The 19,439-nt window shown below is 45.1% G+C and overlaps 1 protein-coding gene across 3 annotated transcripts in view; it reads left to right on the top strand.

Annotated features, from left to right (window-relative positions):
* LOC142583367 (annexin-B12-like) overlaps window positions 1-19,439 on the top strand; it is a 69,860-nt gene that overhangs the window by 15,530 nt on the left and 34,891 nt on the right. For all 3 annotated transcript variants that reach the window (XM_075693802.1, XM_075693805.1, XM_075693808.1), the window contains 3 exons: window positions 2,068-2,162; window positions 6,638-6,842; window positions 11,534-11,613. In XM_075693802.1, coding sequence (XP_075549917.1) covers window positions 2,068-2,162; window positions 6,638-6,842; window positions 11,534-11,613 — 380 coding nt within the window. The remainder of the gene's footprint in view (window positions 1-2,067; window positions 2,163-6,637; window positions 6,843-11,533; window positions 11,614-19,439) is intronic.

Below are 19,439 nucleotides of genomic sequence, written 5' to 3'. Positions count from 1 at the left end.
GTGCCCACAATGTTAATTATTGTTGCTTGACATAGTTTACTTCAAGAGGTCCAAAGGTTTCAAGAATGTGGTGCAGTACTGAACTGCACCTCAAGTGACATGCAAGAACTGTTGCATCAATGACTCCTGGGCTGTGTAGCTGGAGTAGCTAACATTTTAAAAAATTATGCGATGTTACTGTTACGGGAAAGGTTGTGAGCAGGTAGTTTAATGAACAGTGTGCTCACAGAAGAGAGAAGGCAGTTTTTTTTTTTTCAAAATTTATTTCACAATTCTCCACAGTAACAGGGATACTTGCAAATCCTACATCTTGCACATTCTTTTCATCCACGTCTCCTATGCTAGTGGAACGGACAAACTCAATTCCAGCAGCATCCTTCTCCTCCTCTCCACTTGAGTCCATGTCAAGACATTTTGCAGTGCATTCTCAAAATTGGCTTGTTTGCATTGACCATATTCTTCTCATAAAATGACGAAGAAGGCAGCGCAGCAGACTCTGCAGAGATATACGAGCAGTTCACTGCTAGCCGAATCGAGCATTGCTTTGCTCTGCTGTGCGTAGTGTTCCGAATGTGTCCACCATCACTCTTTGTACATGTTTGTGATCATACACAAATTCTGATGACACTGAGAGGACACGCTGCGAGTGTGTTAATTTGATATTGAGACCGTCACAAGATCATTATAATTGTCAGGTAATTTTTTGAAACTGACGATGTAGACAATGCCAGAAAGGCTGAGAAAGTGAGAAAGATATAACAAAACTTGTTGCTGAGCTATTTGGTTCACGACTTAAAAACAAAGATTATGGTGCTAAGCAGACGAGGATAAAGTGAGACATACGGATGGATACCTGTATGTGTCAGTTTGTGTCTCACTTCCTCGTCGTCTGCTTAGTGCTGTAACCTTTGTTTTTGAGAAAGATAGCTTATCTGGCGATGCCAAATTGCGTGCAGCCACGATGAATATTTTCCAAATTAGCTTTATCTGCATTCACTATATGGCGCAGTAAACTCCACAGGTGTAAGACGAAAAGTGGAGAATTCGGCTGGAACCACGAAATTGGCAACATCTGTAACATACTTGGAGGAAGAGGTGTGAGTTCGCAGTGCACTCAAGTGCATAAATAGTGTCTGAAAGGGTTATGAACTGGTCATACTGGTTGAAGACATGATTGCAATAAGGGTACTTATGTAGTTCAAGGCTGATAACCAGTGTAATTGGGGAATAGGGAGAGGTCACCTATTTAGCCTCTGGAATTGTTGCCTCTCTCAAGCATTTACCAGTGCTGGGTTACTGTTGCCCTACCCCTTCCCATCCATGAGACTTTCAATGCCCTTGCACACCAGTAGGTAATGTTTGTATTACTTCTGTGTTACATAGTAGCACTTCGAGTGCTAGTTTGGTCAGCTTTGGTACAAGTAGTGCACACTTCTTTTTTTTGTGTGCCTTAATTTTGCTGGCAACACCCCCAGATATGAATTGGCACGTGTGGGTCAGTACTAAAAGTGAAGAGGTAGAAGCAGATGGTTTCGGTAGGGTTTCTTTTTGGGGTGTGCCTGAACTCGTGAATTTAATGGATCAAAGACTGAGGCAGAAGTAATTTTTTAAAAACAGACTGTAGTGATGACCTGCAGTTCAGCTGTTGATGAAGGTTGAAATAGCTTATTTATTCACTTTTATTCATCTCATGTCAGCCAGACTGAAGAATGCGTAAACATGCCCATAGATGTGAGAAATGACAGTGTAAGCATAGAGTATTGTAGAGCAAATGAGGAGCTTGTCTGCTGGCATTCACTGAAGGGAGAACACCAGTTCACTCCATTTGGCACTCTGGAAGGTGCCCCCTGAGGGAAAAGAACTGCCCTTTCTCTTGTAGACTGAAGATTTACATTTTCCCTTTAGCAGGGGAATAAGAGTCTAGGGGGAACTAGGAAGTATTGAGTTGTGATTGGTTCTACTGTAACAGTGCCTGCATGTACAGTTTCTTTTCTTGAGATACTTTAATAGATGGTGCATTGTTCCTCTCTGGCTTCAATGCATTTTCTCATGTGTTTGTGCCTGCAGGCACCGATGAGGCTGCCATCATTGCTATTCTTGCCAAAAGGACAAGCGATCAGCGACAGGCGATCACGACAACGTACAAGCAGATGTTTGGACGGGTGAGTTGTGGCCCCATTGTCCGAGTTGTGGTTGATGGATGCTGGTGTGCTGTAGAGATGCCTTGCGGCTTGCTTATTGTTTTGCTTTTCTGTTAGGGTGTCATCTTGGGGAAAGTGTGCCTGCTGCATTCCTAGCCATATTGCAATGGAGGAGGATGTGTACATGTATGTCTAGCTGTGGTAGGATTGTCTGGTGTGTCTTGCTTTGCTTCAATCATCTCTATTGTCTAGGGTATGCCGCGGAGTGTTAACTTGGTTGATTTGTTGCTTGCTTGCCTGGTTGAGGCCGGTTGTTCTGCTTGGAATTTGAACACAAGCCACATTGTGTAATTGGGGAATTATTGCTGTAATGTAAATAAAGCACATGATTCCACAGCTTAATTTTATAAAAGGCAATTGCGAGGTGCTGTTTTAATTGAGCATACCTGCCATGGCGGTGTAGTGGCTATGGCATTGTGCTGCTAAGATTGAGGGTGCAAGATCAAGTTCCAGCACAGGTGGCCTCATTTTGATGGGGGCAAAAGGCAAAAACACATTAACATACCGTGCGTTGGGTGCAAGTTAAAGAACCCCAGGAGACCAAAATTAATCTGGAGCCCCCCACTACAACATGCCTCATAATCATATCGTGGTTTTGGTGCATAAAACCTCAGAATTTAATTACTTTTTTTTTAAATTGAGCATGTAAAAGTAGTGTGCTCAGTCTTGGTTTTCATTGGGTTATGCAAAAAGGATAGTAATATTCCTTGTGTATATTAAAAAGCAATGAAAGATAATATCGTAGGTAAATACTTGACCACTGTTCTGCCTTTCGTGGGTTTAGAATAGTAAACCTTGTGGTTATTCTCACATGGTGTTCCAATGGGGTCGTCTAGACCACAGCACAGGTTTCAGTATCTGAGCTTCAAAGGGGACATTCATCTCAGTTGCATTGTGTTGTGTGTGCCTGAAGTGTATATTAGTTTAGTCTCCACTGGGAGTGAGACAGAGAACTGCACTGAGAAGGTCCAGAGTACAGAGGTCTACACTCTTGTCTAGAACATGCTCCTGAGGGCCAAAGCAGCTACCAAAGCTATAGTCGATCATCAGGTCGAGAGAAATCTATGGAAACTGTAAATGTAGTCACGCAAGCTCACAGTCAGCCGATTTTGTGACACGTCATCTTCAGATAACGCCAGCGCATGCCTGAGCAGGTGGTTCGCACATTCTAGAGAAGTGTTGACCTTTGTACATGGAAGGCGTTTATTTGACGATTACCTTGGCGATGACAGACTGTTCAGGGTGCATGAGCCAAAGCTCCTGCAGTCAAAGGGTGGCACATTAGTATTAGAAAACGATGTAACACGCTGCAATATAGGAGGATGGCTTCCAGCAACTGCACTACCAAAGTAATATTCGTTCAGCTCGATAGCCTTCGAGGGCGACTTAGGGCAGTATGACCAAGCACGTGAAGTGAGCTGCGTCTCTTTGGCAGGAGCAGCAAACAGGTACACACCCACCTCTGGATTACCTTTGGCAAGTCTGGCCAGCCAGCAAAAGGGGTTGCTGTAAGAAATGGGATTCAGTACACACCACGTCACTGTTTGACAGCCTCTCCCCGTACCCACACTCCCGCAGTTGGACCCCGCCACCAGGAGAGAGGGGAGGAAGAGCTCCCACCCAAACAGATAAATTGGGTGAACACCTGGTCGAGTAGTGGGTGGACAGGAGTGTTTTATGGCACTCCCTGCTCTTGGCACTCTCGCAGAATAAAGAAAGAGAAAGCGGCAGGTCTGCATGCGTGAAGTGAGAAAGCGACTTTGCCATGAAGTGGCCCCCTATGCCCAAAATGTGCTGCGCCATGGCACTGCAACAAAATGGACAAACACAATCCCTGCAACCTTTTTCTTTTTTCATGTACAGTGAAACCTCATTAAACCGTAGTTGGCCGGAGCTTGGAAAAGTACGTACGTACTAAGCGGAAGTACTGTTTACCTGAAATAACATGAGATCGCGCCCACTTACCTGTCAAAAACGGAACACGGAACTAGGAGAGAGTCTGATGAAAGGGGAAGAAAACATGCAGTATTTATTCACTTCTCACTACAAAAGTGTTATTTTAGTTTGATGCTGTGGCGGCCTACCAGCAACGACAGCGGCCTCAAACTTACTGAAGCTGTGTGTAAGCTTTCTAGCCAGCCCCCTCTTTTTGGGAAACACTCGCATTGCAGATTCCTTGTTAATGTTGCATATTCTCCCTGCGTGGGCGTGGTAGCGCTGCAGGAGTCGCGAGGCGCCTTTTTCATTGCGCGTGCTGTTCTCGTCGCGACAACTGCATTCATGAGGCTGACGTAACGCGCAGCTTCTGCCACTGTTGGGCCTGAATCGCCCGTGCTGTCGCTTTCCGTGTCGTCCTCATCACTGTCGCTAGTCGACACTTTGGCAACGATGGCGAAAAGTCGAACCTCGTAGCCGACATCTCTTCGCGGTCGCAGCGGGGCTGCTGAACAACTTCCTTGCATTCCAAATGCCACATACCGTAGTCAACAGCAGATCCCTGTCACGTGCCAGCGGCGACTTCTTCGCGTCACGTTCGATAGCATGAACTATTTAATTTTCTTCCATGCTGAGCACCCGGCGTCTTTTTTATCAGAGCTTCGGCATGACGCGAGTCTCCGCTTGCAAGACGCCACAATGCTCTCTGGCACGGTGCCGAAATGATGTTGACGTGGCTTCATGCGCAAACACACAGGGCACTTGGAGGCCATTGTTCCGATCTTTGAGGCTTGTTGTTCTGCCGGGCCACCCAATGGAGACGACACACCACCTTGTTGTGCGACGAAAAGTGGAAACGCTATGTGTTAACCAACACGTACGCAAAAAGCTGGCACGTTTTATGTGGATACAAAACACATTATGGTCAATGGCCGCTCAGTCGGGGATTTGACTTTACTACTTTTAAAACGAAACTACTGTTTAAGTGGGTACAGTTCAACGAGGTTTTGCTGTACTATGTACTGTAGGTGGTTGTTCAGAGTTGCACTTGTGGAGGCTTTGTTCTCATGTACTTTTAAGCAGCAGTAATGTGTGCATAAGTTTCACTACCTTTCAGCAGCATTCCTATTCAGCAGGGCAAGTTGCGCTATTCAATGCAGCCAGCTGCTAAATGAGGGCCATGTGTGCAGTGCATGTACTCTTGCATTCTAGGTGTGAGTATATTTTTGTAAGCAGCTGCTCTCACAAGATATCTGAAATAAACATTTGCTATCTCCACTTGTTTCAAAGGACACTTGCCATGAGTTGTCTTGCATCAGGACACTCATCTATTTGTTACTTACTGCACAGAGGAGCATTGTTGCTGTATTATATTGAAGTTATGTCGAGTGCGTTGTAAAACTCGTACACTGACAACATCAGTGCAGTGTTTGCCTTGAGGTTATCTTTTGCTGATATTAACCACTAATATTTTATGTGAACTTCGTTTAATTTTAATAACTTTCGTTATTTTGTTTGAACTTGTTGCTTCTTTGTCTTTGCTACAAACAATTGCCTAAGTTATTCAGAAAGGAACAGCAGGAAGCATGCTGCCCTTTCCTTTCTCATCTTCCTTCTGTGGTGCTTGCACATCTATTTCACACCAGTTATCATGCAGGAATGGTTCGAGTTATTCTTTTGCACATTTTGTGATGTGCAGGACATAGCATGTGCCTCCATCATTGCAACTGTGGTTGTGGCAAGCAATATTTTCATTTTGAATCGGTGTGAGACATTGTAGGTAGTGAACATAGTGGAAGCCATCAGTAAATGCAGTGCAGTACAGTCTCACTGCAGCCCGTGTACTGTCATCAAGCTTGCTGGCTACATATACATTGTCAGCTGGATCACACTGGTGGTGAAAAATGGGGGCAAGTGCATTGTAGGGAAAAGCACATTTGCTTAGATGGATATGCGCATCTGTAGGCTGCTGTAGGTTGTAGGCTAGTTGGTTCATAGTAGCAGATTGCTTAGTGCAAGTGGTAAACAGTGAAAAAAAAAAGGTACAAACAGTATTGGTATTAAACTTGCAATGATTTAAATTGAGTTCCTTGCCTTTACACTTGGCATAATGCTTTATGTACAGGTCTGAAAACTTAAAAAAAAAGTTTTTGTGCAGCCTCCAATACCTTTTTGTTCGTTATATTTTACTTACAGATGTTCATGCTCCGTCCATGTATTAAGCATTTGCTGATTGCAGCATTGCAAGATATTGTACACCATGCTGCTTATGCTGGTCCATGTTTTTGCTGCAAGGTCTTCATGGTACACTTTGCCACCATTAAGTTTATTTTCTATAATTTTTGTAAGGGAAGCAGAGACAGCTTCATAAATAACTGGTTTGCTGGCCTTTTGTCGCATGTGATATGACTATTTTTATGTTTGTCTTCTGTTTGTTCAGAAGTGCTTTTACTTTCAGCTGTGGTTGACGGAGTTGCTTACTGCCTGCTTTACGTTTTCAGGACCTTGTAAAGGATCTCAAGTCGGAGCTGTCTGGGAAATTCGAGGATGTCATTGTTGGGCTGATGACTCCACTTTACGAATTCCTGGCATCTGAGCTGAAGGCTGCCATGAAGGGTCTTGGCACTGACGAGGACTGCCTGATTGAAATCCTCTGCACCCGCACCAACGCTGAAATTGCTGCGATCAAGCAGATCTACAAGCAGAGTGAGTGCACACCCTCCTCCTTGTTTCTTAGTGTCTGCTTGTGAAACTGCAATAGCTATAAGTGTGTCGGGAATTCCTGATATCAGGGGGTAGCTGCTGAATGGTCTGCAGAAAAACTGAAAGAGCAGGGACTGTATTATGTAACGATTCTTTACATTTTCCACTCTTTTTGCCTTTTTTCATTGGCAGGTAGAATGCCATGTCTACGCTCTCACTAATATATCAGCCACTTTCTGCAATTGGTGGTACAAAAAAAATAGAATTGATGGAAAACAATCTTCCCATAATATTACCCCAGGTGTCTAGTGTGTCGTTTTTGGTGGAGGAACATCAAAGCACCCAAACAAACATTTAACATAATCAAAAAGGGGATAAGAAGGGGTGCAGGCTGCTTGTGATACACTTCTGCCAGTTGAGAAGCATGCAGATAACTGGGTATGCCCATCATTGACTGATTGAAAATAGCTTGACTAGTGGGAAGTGGTGGCAAATTATATTTTCTGTGTCATGAACTTGTTGACAGGCCATGATATCTATCCTCCACCCCCCAAATACTGTATACTGTCGAACCCACTTATAACAATATTCAAGTGCCACGAAAATTCCATTGTTATAACCAATATTTATTTATTTATTTATTTATTTATTTATTTATTTATTTATTTCAGGAGTACTGCCGACCTCTCATATGGGGCCTTAGGCAGGAGTGGGTTATAACACAAAAACAGATTTGGAAACAAAGAAACAATTCTAGAAGCGCAACAGTAAAAGTTGCCAAAGCAAGTCTAATGCAGGTACTAGGGAGAACATGATTCATGCACAGGTACAAGAAACAAACGCTAGAAACTCGGAACACTAGAAATTATACAATTCAAGGGCAGAATGACGACAACAGACATTTCTTGACAAACATTTCTGCAACGAGTGAACATACCATAATCAGAGCAAGATAAATATCTGAAACATTATGCCTTGTGAACACCGAAAGATACATAGTGCCTTTTGAGTTAATGACGCCTTTTGAGTTTTAAGTTTTGAGTTAACCAGGTTGCATGAAAAAATCTATTTAGGGGGATGGCAGAGCTGATGTGAGAAAACTATATAGGTGGGGAGGCCAGTGCCCCTCCCCACCACCTTCCTCTGCCCAGCTGCTGATTGTGTTCACTAGTTTAACTGCTTCTTGGGCGCTCTGATTGTGTGCAACAAACCGTGGCTGTCGGCGTTAAAGAATGGCACTGCTATAACAACCGCAAAGAAGTGTCACGAGTGGCAAGCGATATGCGAGCACCGCCGAGGCATCGCTTCAGTGGCCTTGACCAGGGCCTTTTAAAAGTTGGGGAAAGGCTGCCACAGCAGCCTGTCAGCTTGAGCAATCCAGAAGAAACGCTGAGGAGAGATCACCACGAGAATCTCGCCACGCACTTCTCACTGGCTTGTACGAGAAAAGCCTATGTCCATCAGCCAGGCATGCTTTTCACGAAGCTTGCCGACATCCTTCTTCAAGGCATCCAAGTGCTCCACGTAGTGCAGCGGAAGGTCCCTCGCAAAAATGAAGCCCCGGAGGGACTGAATCGTCTGCCGGGCCTCCTGTGAGGACAATGTTGATGCAGCCTGCCCAACTGAGTCATCGCTGCCGTCGTTGCCGTCGGTATCCGATGCAAGCACATTTGTGACGATTGTCTCATCGGTTAGAAGCACTTAGTTTCCAAATCTATAGCCGTGTGTTTTCTTCTCACCAGCAACGTTTTGCATTGCCGATGATCAGCAGGCGGATTAGCCATTTTACGTTTCAGCGGCGAGTCAAATGAAGCTGAGAAACTGCGTGGCCAGGAATGACTTCGACGCAATCAACAAAGACGAGCACAGGCAATTACACTGTTCGCAGAACGGCACTGAATGAGAAGCTAGCTTGCAACATGTGAGCAACCTGCTTGCGGCGCAGTTGGCACGGTTCATTCGTATTTCGGAGAGTGGGGCAGCGTAAACCTATGGGCGTGGCCCATTCATGTTCGGAGGAGTACAAGGGCGACAGGAGAGAGTGGCGCAGAGAAAGCTGGAAAATGAGCGTGCGGCGGCAGCGGCCCATCGTGCAGTGGCTCGAATTTATCGTTTTCTTTCCTTTTCAAGGATTTTGCATTTCACTACCTTTCAGCATGGACACCCAGCAGCCAGACTTCATCGTTATAACCAATAATGTGGCATTGGGGCATTGTAGTGAGCAGGTTATTTCACCATGGAAAACAAACAAAAATCAACGGTGCAGCAGCTTCTCATTGTTTTAACCGATATATTGTTAACCAGTATCATTATATATGGATTCGACTGTATGTAGTAGGACTAGCAGCAATCACAGTATGCCAGTATAGGGTGCTGTTGTTCATATGCACCGTGTTCATTATCCACAGTTAGGGGGCTAGGTTGATAGCCATATGTACTCTATTATTTTTTTCACTGTTGCTTGAAGTACGCATCATCTGACTTCATCTGAGAGATGACTCACACTAACTTGCAACTCCATATGTGGATGCACTGTTTGCCTCTGTTGCCACTTTCTTTTCAAGCTGCGTTAATGACTGGGGACTGTTTTCATAAAACTTTGCTTACAGAAGAGAAGTGTTGTCTCAAGTGCATGATTGTGATCGCTGTGGTGACAAAACAGTTGCCACGGCAGTTCCCAATCGCAGGCTGTGCTTGTGTAAGAGTAGTTTTGTGAATGTGGGGCCTGATGTTTAGGACGAGGCACAGACATAGTCTGACTTGCTTGGCAAATGCTTTTAAAATTCCTTAAAAGTGAGGAAGATGCATTAGTTTAGAGATTTCTTTGCGATTGCTTCTACCACAAGGTCATGCATATTCAAAGAACTCAATATAGTAAATTAGACTAGTATTTACGAAAATGAATCTTTTTAACTGAAAAAGTCAGACAATTGATTATAATGCAAGACTTGGAAACCTGTTATCTGAGGTGTTCATAACAGGTTCCATACATACAAAAGGCTGTTAATTTCTGCAGTGTAATGAATTCAGGCCAACTTCACCCAGAAAACTGAAACTGAACTGCTTAAAAGTGTAACTGGCATGCCCCTAGCACACAGGGGTTCCCAAACTTTTTGAAAAAGCCTTTGGGGAAACCAGTTTGGGAATCCCTGCCCTAGCAGACGCCCGCAGCTGACTTGACTGTTGTTGCTCAACCAATGGCCAAGCATAAATAAACATCCTTAAGTGTTTCGAAACATACAACATATGAACAAAAAGAACCACCACTGAGAAAGTGGCAGGGCAGTTGACGCAGGCATAGGCTGCGAAATTTACGATAGGGATTGGTCTCGGTTGTACTGCCAAAAGCAACAGGTGCAGCTCTTCATGATAGCAATAAGTGGAATAAAGAACCTTAAGTCATCGCCACCATGTTATTTTCTTGCTAGCAGCGCACTAGCTTAATTAGCGCACTGTTTATTCACATGCGGCTTGAGTGAGAGCAGTGCGATTGTGACGTGCAAGCGGGCTGTCACACAGGTTCTTTTCATATTTTGTGGGCTTTCTTTATGACATTTATATAGTATGTAGGACTTTAAATACTGCGAATCGTGTGTTTCCTTGAACGCTCTACAACTCCCTCTTTAGAAGTTTTTCTCTAAATTTAACTTGTAGAGTTTATTTACTCTCGGCTAATTGTGCAACTGAAAGAATGCAAAAAATTGTGTTCTTTCCTTAGAGTGGCTAACAACATGCTTTTAGTCGTGTCTTTCTGTAGCACACCTGAATATATTTCAACCTTGGTTAAAGATAGGTGGGATGTTTTACAGACAGAGGCAAGTGTTCTGCGATGTCCAAGTTGTATGGCAAGTGAAGTTAGGCCGAAATAATATGTGCTGCGGGGGCTCCACTCTGCATGCGGCTAGGGCTGAAGACGAGCTCTTGATCTAGCCCCACACAGTCGCTCTATGGTACTCCCAACCCGTAGCGCAGGAATCGGGGCTACATCGGGTTCGAATGAATAAGGCAACCAGTGGCATCAACTGTAATAATGTTTATTGCTACAAGCAATAAAGAACACTGGCAGAGGGAAGTCCTCTCTGTAATAAGTAATAAATAGGCTTGCCTCGTTGCCTGGGGTAGTCAGGCAAACGAGGTCACACATGGGTTGCAGCAGGGGATCCAGTCCGGCAGCTTAGAAGTCGGGCGTCAGAGAGAGAGGGTCTCCCCTGGTGACACGCTTTCATGCCTTTTTACCTTTTGTGAGGGGAGGTCCTCCCTCGGCCGCCGGATACGTCTCCTTTTCCCGCGAGCCGGGTGGGGGGAAGGGGTACGTGGGTCACGAGAGCGACAGAGAACGAGAGGGCGCATAGTGCCTCTCTCCCGTGTCTATGCCGGCTCGACGCATCCACCACGTCCGAACGGGACAATGCGAGTACACGGGAGGAAATGAGAGCGGGTGCTCCCCGCAGTGCACACAAAGGGTGAAAAACATTGTAGTATATATGCAATCGTTTTTGTATTGTTTGGGTTTGGTTTTCATGACTCAATATATAATGGGGGGGGTGGGGGGGGGCATGTGCATAATGTGGTTGTATTGCAGTGTTCTTATGGCTTCACTGCCTTGCAGGTGAAAGATAGCAGTATGTATATCTACATGCAGTTTTTAGTTGTACAGCTTAGCGTAATCCTTCTTTATTTTTTGCTCTGGGCAGAGTTTGGCAAGGACCTTGAGAAGGCTGTGATCAGCGAGACGTCTGGCGACTTCCAGCGTATTCTTGTCTCCATGTTGACGGTGAGCTATACTTCTCGAAGCGTATTGCATCAGCATGCAAGGGGATAATTGCATCAGTGCAACTTCTGTCTCACTGAGGCAGAAGGAACTAAGCGTCCTATCATACTGGCGCTAACTGTTTGGTCTATCTTGCAATCAACATAGTCTTGTGTGTGGTTTAGCTCCTAGCTGCGCATGCTCGCCTAGTTTTCTTGGGAGATGGTTTTTTTCAATAAAGCACAGTTCTTAGTCTAATCATCGTGTGTGCTATATCTCTCCTGTTCATCTTTTGACTAGTTTAAATCTCAAAAATATGTACTAACTGACCCAGATTGCAACTCTTCTCAACCTTTTCTTTCTTAATCCTTTCACTTTTGGGTTTGGGGATTTCTGTGCAACTTGTGCAGCCGCCTTTTTTTTCCAAGTTAATATTTGTTGATTAATTTGTTCCTTACTGGACCTGTAAAACTCAATGAATTTGATAGACAGTGTTGTGTACTTTGTTAAAAATTTCCATTGAAGTTCTAGTTGCAACGTCATGCACTGACTGAAATGACGCTTGAAATATTTAACTATAGTCGACGAGCGATAATTCAGACTCCACAGGGAATGTAAATAAGTCCGAACTATCGGATGTCCAAAAAAAAAAAAAAAAACGAATGTATAAAAAAAATGGTTATCTTTACTTTTTAAGGCCCCTGTGCAAGGAAGAAGTGGTCGATTCATTGCTGCAAGCACTTCCGCTTATGTGCAATGAAGTCCGCCTGTATTCCTGCCAGTTTTGTGTTGTCTCGGTAAGCTGATGCAAGGACTGCAAAGCCTCGAGTCAGATATGCATGTGAAGGCTCCAGAGCACATAACACATTATCATAATCCAAGTTGGAGTCGCAGTTTGACGTTGGGAGAACTTGCTCAATTGTTTCGTCATCATTCAGTTCGGCACGCAATGACACCATGCTGTTGACGTCTGCAAAGTCTTCAGATGTAACTGTGACAGGAATCCGCTCACCGCAGCCTAGCAGGTCATTCATAATGTGCACATTTGAGCTCATTGTGGTAGGCGGCATTTCAGGCCCTTCAGTTGTGAGCCGGGCTCATTTGGACTGTGACTCAAGACTCATTCGGAGTCGGACTCCGAGGGCAAAGTTGGTGCCATTTGACGTGGACTGTCAATAACTTCACGAGAAAGACTTCTTGGAGCTAGCAGAGCACTGTCTGGATTGCATACTAAACAAACAAGCAAGCACATAATGGCTGAACGCTGTCTGGAAGGCAAATTCAACAAACAAGAGCAGGCCATCACGGGGCGATGCTTGGTGGTTCCAGAATGGATGTGATGATTGCGATGTTGATGCGACTTTACAATTCAGGCAAAGCCTCCAAGATCGGCAATTGTAGTTAAGGGGGGACGCTTGGTGTGTCATCTTCTCTCACGTCCGTGTCGTTTTTTTGTTGCGCAATATCATTTAAGTAATGGATTACCAACTTGCCTGGAATGCTGCTCTCATTAAGGGGGGACGCGGCTTTCGCATCGCGAGAAATGGGCTAAAAGTAGATTTTTCGAAAGTCATATTTTGGGTTTCAATAACTCTTTTTCTATCTGATTGCGAAATATAACTGTAAACCACATAGAAGTGCTCTAAAAAACTTGTTTTATCAGCCAAGATTGCAAAAAACGAAGGCACACCAGACCAGCGGCCACATGTACAAGAAGCCCCACATCACAAAACAATCCAAAGACTACAAATTTGGTGCCTTTTAGATAACTGAAGAGAAGGTGAATCTTTGAAAACCGTTTTCTCAAAACTTTTTTTTTCCTTACTCCTCAGTTTCTGGAGCTGATTTCTTTGTTACCGTTTATCATATCTTGACTCATTTTTTTTGTCACGTTCCTTGGGCTACATTGCAGGTCGTGACATTCTCGTTTTCTTATTTTGACCCTTTGTAAGTTTACGATATGGCTATACGTCTACCCCAAAAGTGTGCTTGATGCGAAGGTAACATAAAAAGTCACACCATAAAATTTTTGTTACCTACGAAAAAAAAAAGAAGCAAGAATGTCACTACCTTCAGCACACATTTAGCTATGCAGTCAATACTTAACAAGCCTTCTATCATGTTTTCTAAGTTCCCCAGGTTCTCCAGAAAGTTCGAGGGAGAAAAATTCTGGTCAATAAAACTCAATTAAATATTCGCAGGGTATCTTTCTGAAACTTTTACGGAAGCTCCAGGGCAACATTCTGGACATTTGTGCCAATTTTCATCAACATCCATGAAGAAATGAGGAAGTTGATTTTCAAAGTCACGTCCCTCTTTATATCGCTAAGGTGCAGTGCTGTGACAAGGACAGGGTCTTGGAGATTACATGCTGGATGGTAAATCCTGAGGCCATACTTGATGTCTCATCGAGGTTGCCAGTGGAGATAATGGCAGCAGAGTCGGTGTACACTACAGCCACGGATGGAGTCTGGGTAATCGAATGTAGAGCTGGCGGCTGTCCGAAATATTGGTCGTCTTTACACATAAGTCTATGGCACCATTGGTGGTGTTGCGAAGCTGTCGGAATTACCGAACTTGTCCGGATTATCGGTGTTGGATTTATTGGTGAGCGTCTGTATTGGTCAGATTTCACAAGTTTCGGTAAATTGGAGAATCTGGAAAAATGAAACTCCGACTGTGCTCGTCGTTCTTCCTTACCAAAACGACGCAAGATTTGTGCTTTGGTCAACTCTGCAACATTTTAAAGTACAGCAGCAGTAAAGAGACAGAATCTTCTGTCGGGTTGTCTAATTTTCCTATCCGTCTAGGCTGTTTTAACAATGTCTCAAACAGTAGATACACATGAGTGCTTGTTATTTTAATAATTTAAGTTCGACTAATATGAAATGCAAGTTTACTTTTTGTACCATGGGTTGCTTTTATTCATGAGCATTTCGATAGCCTAAGTACAAATTATTACAAGTAATCCTTCCTGTTTGTAAGATTTTCACTTGCACTAGAGCATGCAGTCGATTTTAGACCGACCTTCAACTGAAGCTTGACTGGCAGTCTAATCTCTTACACCGCATGTGCAAGTGCCTTTATTTATTACTGTAAAATATTGTGCAGCACTTCACATTACAGGGAAACTTCATTACAGTCGCCGACTGATTTTTCGAACTCCAAAAATTCGAACGTGCTCGATTATTCGGTCTGCTTCGCGGCACCGCCATTCTCCCCATAGACCATAATGTATAACAACTGCCGAAAGTTCGGACACCTTGCAACCTCTCGTCTGATTTTTCGGACACTCCTTGAGCCAACTCGATCGAGAGCACCATGCACCGACTCTGACCGGTGCATGATTCGACTTGCTGAACGCCATTTTTGTTTAAAATGTAGCCTCCTTGCTGCCCCACGAAGTGGCGCTACTGCAAATCCCCGCTCATCATCATCGTTTCTGCCTCGTTCGTAGCTACAGCAGTTCCGGTCTCAGCTTAGTAAGCCATGTCAAGGCAATCCAGCAGCTGGTTTGTTTCTTCACGTATGACGCTGTGAGTAGGCCACGTTTTTCGTTTGTGCGACTGGTGTCGGCGTGACGGCGTGGTGATATTTGCTTTGTGTGCTGTGTCAAGGTTGCGGTGATGCAACGCGGCATACGGAAACATAGTGTCAAGTGTCTAATGGCGCCGACAGCGTCCGCGCAGACTGCGCTGGGGAATGCCGGCAAGCGGGTGCCGGGTGGCCTAGGATTTGTCGCCTTCCGACGTGCTCCCTACTGACACCGAAAATGTTCTGCCGAGACCTCCACAGTGGTTGCATTGCGATTCCGGGCACAGTCTCATTTGACAGTTTCACAGGTGCTGATACTGCTGTACTGGCATGTGCAGAACTCGACGACGGCGAGATCATTCGTAAGGTTTCTGCTGCGCCGCCGGACGATGACGCCGAGTCGGAAGATGACGCACCATGTGCTAGGCTGCTGTTGCATGTGGAGCATGTACAAGCAGTTACTGTGCTTTCAGCCGCCTATAGTGACCGTACGACCCTCTCCGAGATTCAGGCTTATCTGATTGTGTGTAAATGGAACAGCGTGCAATGGCGCATCCACAATGTCTTCGAGCCTACTGCCGAGCCCGAATAAGTGCGTGGAAATGAAGGATTTCTTTTTTTTTTTTTCTTAATCTCCTTTTTCAGGCACCTGTTTATTCGGACATTTCTGCAGTCCCCATGAGGTCCGAATAAACGGTTGGCGACTGTACTGTAAACGCCACTTTAACAAACTCTTCAGATTAATGAACTTTTCAGAAATACCCTGCTGAATGCCTATATAGTTTCATTGTAAAGATATTTCAGTACTGCAAATTTCAGAATACCAAACTTTTCAGAATACTGAATGTTAAAGTAGAAGCTTGGTAATTCACAACTCGTTAATTCGCAATGTAGGATAACTTGAAGTAGCCGCTGTGGTCCGTCCAACAATGTATTGAAAGCAATGTGTAGCACAACCCGCTAATTCACACTGAAATCTTCTCCGCCACCGATAATCTGAACTCCGCACCATCGTTTATGGGCAGAGTGCTAGTGTGCAGAAGCACGTTGACGACGCTGGCGTCGCCACTCGGGTTGCGCATGGTCGATGCCACTGTTCCAGGTCGGTTCTCTCCCTCTCCCAAGACCTTCAAGATAAAAACGCGGATATGGCGCTGCGTATTTGTTTTGTCCATTGTTTACATCCTTACATCTTTCTGTTACATCTTGGAGGCTACACTCTTTCTCTACGAGTTGTTCTGCCCAGAAGGGGCACCAGGTGATGTCTGAAACATGGTGGCCGCGACGTTTATCGGCGCGCGCAGTACCAAAAAGCATAGCCTTTGAGATTCGGAGACTAACGTCGCAGCAGGTTGTGGTGCATTTCGCGGGTGCACTTTAGAGCACATCTCTTGTTCCTGCGGCGAGCGTCGGCGGCGCAAAGGTGCTTTTATAGTCAGACTTTTTCGGCACGCATCGCTTGCGGCCAGTAACGCTATGCCGCTTGCACTGTGCCAGCCGAAATGCCATCCCCTCTAGACTTGGATGGAGAAAGAGATGGAATGTGCGGATAGAGCACGAGCCATCTCGACGTCGGGCACGTCGGACCTCGTTGGCCGCGCCCGGTTATGTTCGCTGTGCCAGTGCTTCGAACTATAGATGTTGTTCTTGCCAACATGATGTAGCAAGTGCACGTGCGCACTCCCGCTACATCGAACTACGTACGCGCCTTACCGGGGCAATTCTTTTTTTCTGACTTTCATTAGTTCAAATTTTGTATAATTTGAATTTTCGTAGCATCCCTGTGGGATTAGAATTAACGAGCTTTTACTGCATTCAGTTTCCGTGTCACGTCAACAATCCCTTAGTACTACGAATGAATATTCAGAAATCTGGGGATTCTTAGATTCCTTTGCATCCTTCACAGCAGCAGGAACAGTAGGCTAGCAGGCGACAGGGAGCACGAAGTGGACGTTTCGGTGCATGAGTTCGAAAAATCTGAGATGGTGCCTGAGGAGAGAGAAATTATGCGGATCCTACACACTGCGTGAATCGTGAACAGATAGCTTGTTCTTGTCGTGCGCTTGCTCACTTCTGGAAATCTAGAATTGGTTGCTCGTTGCCTGGAAGTGCTATGAGCGACTGACCAATAGCGCAAAGCCGCAACTAGATGTACATCCATCAAGTACCACAGATTGTCACACGGAACGAGCAGACGATTAAATTTTCATGCATGCAAGAATCGAAACCTACTCCATGACCTTCAGAAATATTTTATGCTGCTCTTTACAGTAAAGCACATCAACCCAAATTAATAAAGCATGCGTCGTGACAGTTTCGGCATGTATTTGCTGCCCTCATACTGGCAATACCAGGGAGACATCGCTCAATCGTCTCTCGTGTGGGGTAAGACTTTAGGTGGGGAGTGACTGCGACAGCCATCTCCCTTGCGTCGCTTGTCACTGTCACATGCAAGATTGCTTGTATGGAGTTTATGCTTAAACGTTACCTTACATGCCCCACTGCTGTTTGTCTGCTTAGTACACAGAGCACGCAGGGAGACAAGTTTGCTTGAGGTGTTGTTGCGCGCCATTTTTCATAACCTATGAGAGGGTCGAGTATTGTCCTTGCCTTGCATGGCACATTGCATTGTGGCAGAAGTGTTTAGGATTATGGGTCTGTTCATGCTAAAACCGAAATCTGATTGTGAGGCACGCCGTAGTGGCGGACTCCAGATTAATTTTGACACACTAGTGTTCTTTAACATGCACCTAAATCTAAGTGCACGAGCATCCTTCCATTTAGCTCACGTTGAAATCTGGCTGCCCTGGTTCGTGTTTGAACCCAAAATGTTGAGCAATGCTATAGCTGCTTGGCTACCGCGGTAGGCACAGTAAGTGTTGATTTGACCTGCGACCGCTTCCGTGGTATTGTCTAAACCCTATAGTAATTTAATGCGACTTGGTGACTGCATGTCCTTGCGTCAGTTGTCTGCTTGACAAGTTTGCATGGTGTTTATTTTTCAGAAATAGCAGAAACGTACAGTGCCGTACCTCCAGTTTGCCCGCAACTGCTGTCGTGTCTATATTAGTAGTGTTTCCGTGTCTTCTCGCGTTGCCTTTTTTCTGCCCCGCCCTTGCCCTTGTATGGGAACTTCGAGCGAAGAGTGGCAAGGCTGTTATTCCCTCGTTTCGCAACTGCGCCGGTTCTACCCATTCTCTACCTCTTCTTCCCCCTCCTCTCTACCATTCCGTCTACCTCTCCTCAGGACTTGCATGCTAGTAGAGGGATAGTGCTGCACTTTCTGCAATGCATTTGCAGGGAGTTACAGATAATTACAGCTGTCAAGAGGCTAATGTGACGATGCCCTGGGAGCTCCAGAGGGCATTGTGCACATGCAATGCGATGGAAGGGTCCAGATGAGTTTCTCGCATTGCCCTTCCTCTCTGGCACACTCCTTCCATATATATACACGTTCTGAACCGCCCCCCAATGAGGCGTGCAAGACAGCAGCAGCAGTTGAAAAGTCAAAGGAAGAGGCAAAGAAAGCTGCACTTTAAAATGTGGGAGAGGACTTTTCAAATAGAATCTTTCTTTGCCTCTTCCTTAGACTTTTCCACTGTACTGCTGCGGCCTCTAGCACGCTACGTTGCAGGGTGGTTCAGAGCATGTATACTGTACACATGGAAGGAGCGTGGCAGAGATGATAGGTGATGCAAGAAACTTGTTTGGACCTTTCAAATGGGCTGCGTGTGCACAATGCCCTCTGGAGCTCCCTGGGCATCGCCACATTAGCCTCTTGACAGCTGTAATTATTCGTCACCCTCCGCAAGAGCACTGCAGTAACTTCTGTGCTCACCCTTCTACTAAGGTTGAAGTTCAGAGGGGAGGTAGATGGAATGGTACAGAGGAGGCAGACAATAAGTAGAACTGACGTAGTTGCGCAACGAATGAATAACAGCCTTGGCACTCTTCACTCGCAGTTCTCATACAGGAGGGGAGGGTAGGAAAGGGAAAATGTGATGTGAGAAGGGAAGGAAACGCTACAACTATAGACATGACAGCGGTTGTGGCAAACTGTATAAATTTAGGTTCAAAGTCCGGTACATTTCTACTATTTCTGAAAAATAAACACCGTGCAAATTCCTTTTTGTTGGCGTTTTTCTCAGTGTCAGCTTCTCTCTTGTTACTGCCACTCTTATTTGCGGTGCTTCGGTGTTGCGTGGGGGTGGAATCTGTAGAAAATAGCAACAGCGCGGGCCAAGAGCCAGCAGCGACGTTTTCATGAATGGCTCACATGGTCACAAGTGATGAACTTATGTGTTGATGGACAGAAT

This window comes from Dermacentor variabilis, chromosome 1 (assembly GCF_050947875.1).
Source record: "Dermacentor variabilis isolate Ectoservices chromosome 1, ASM5094787v1, whole genome shotgun sequence".
In the NCBI taxonomy this organism is placed as follows: Eukaryota; Metazoa; Arthropoda; class Arachnida; order Ixodida; family Ixodidae; genus Dermacentor; species Dermacentor variabilis.
The sequence above is the reverse complement of the archived record's forward strand: the minus strand, read 5'-3'. Positions and strand labels throughout refer to the sequence as shown.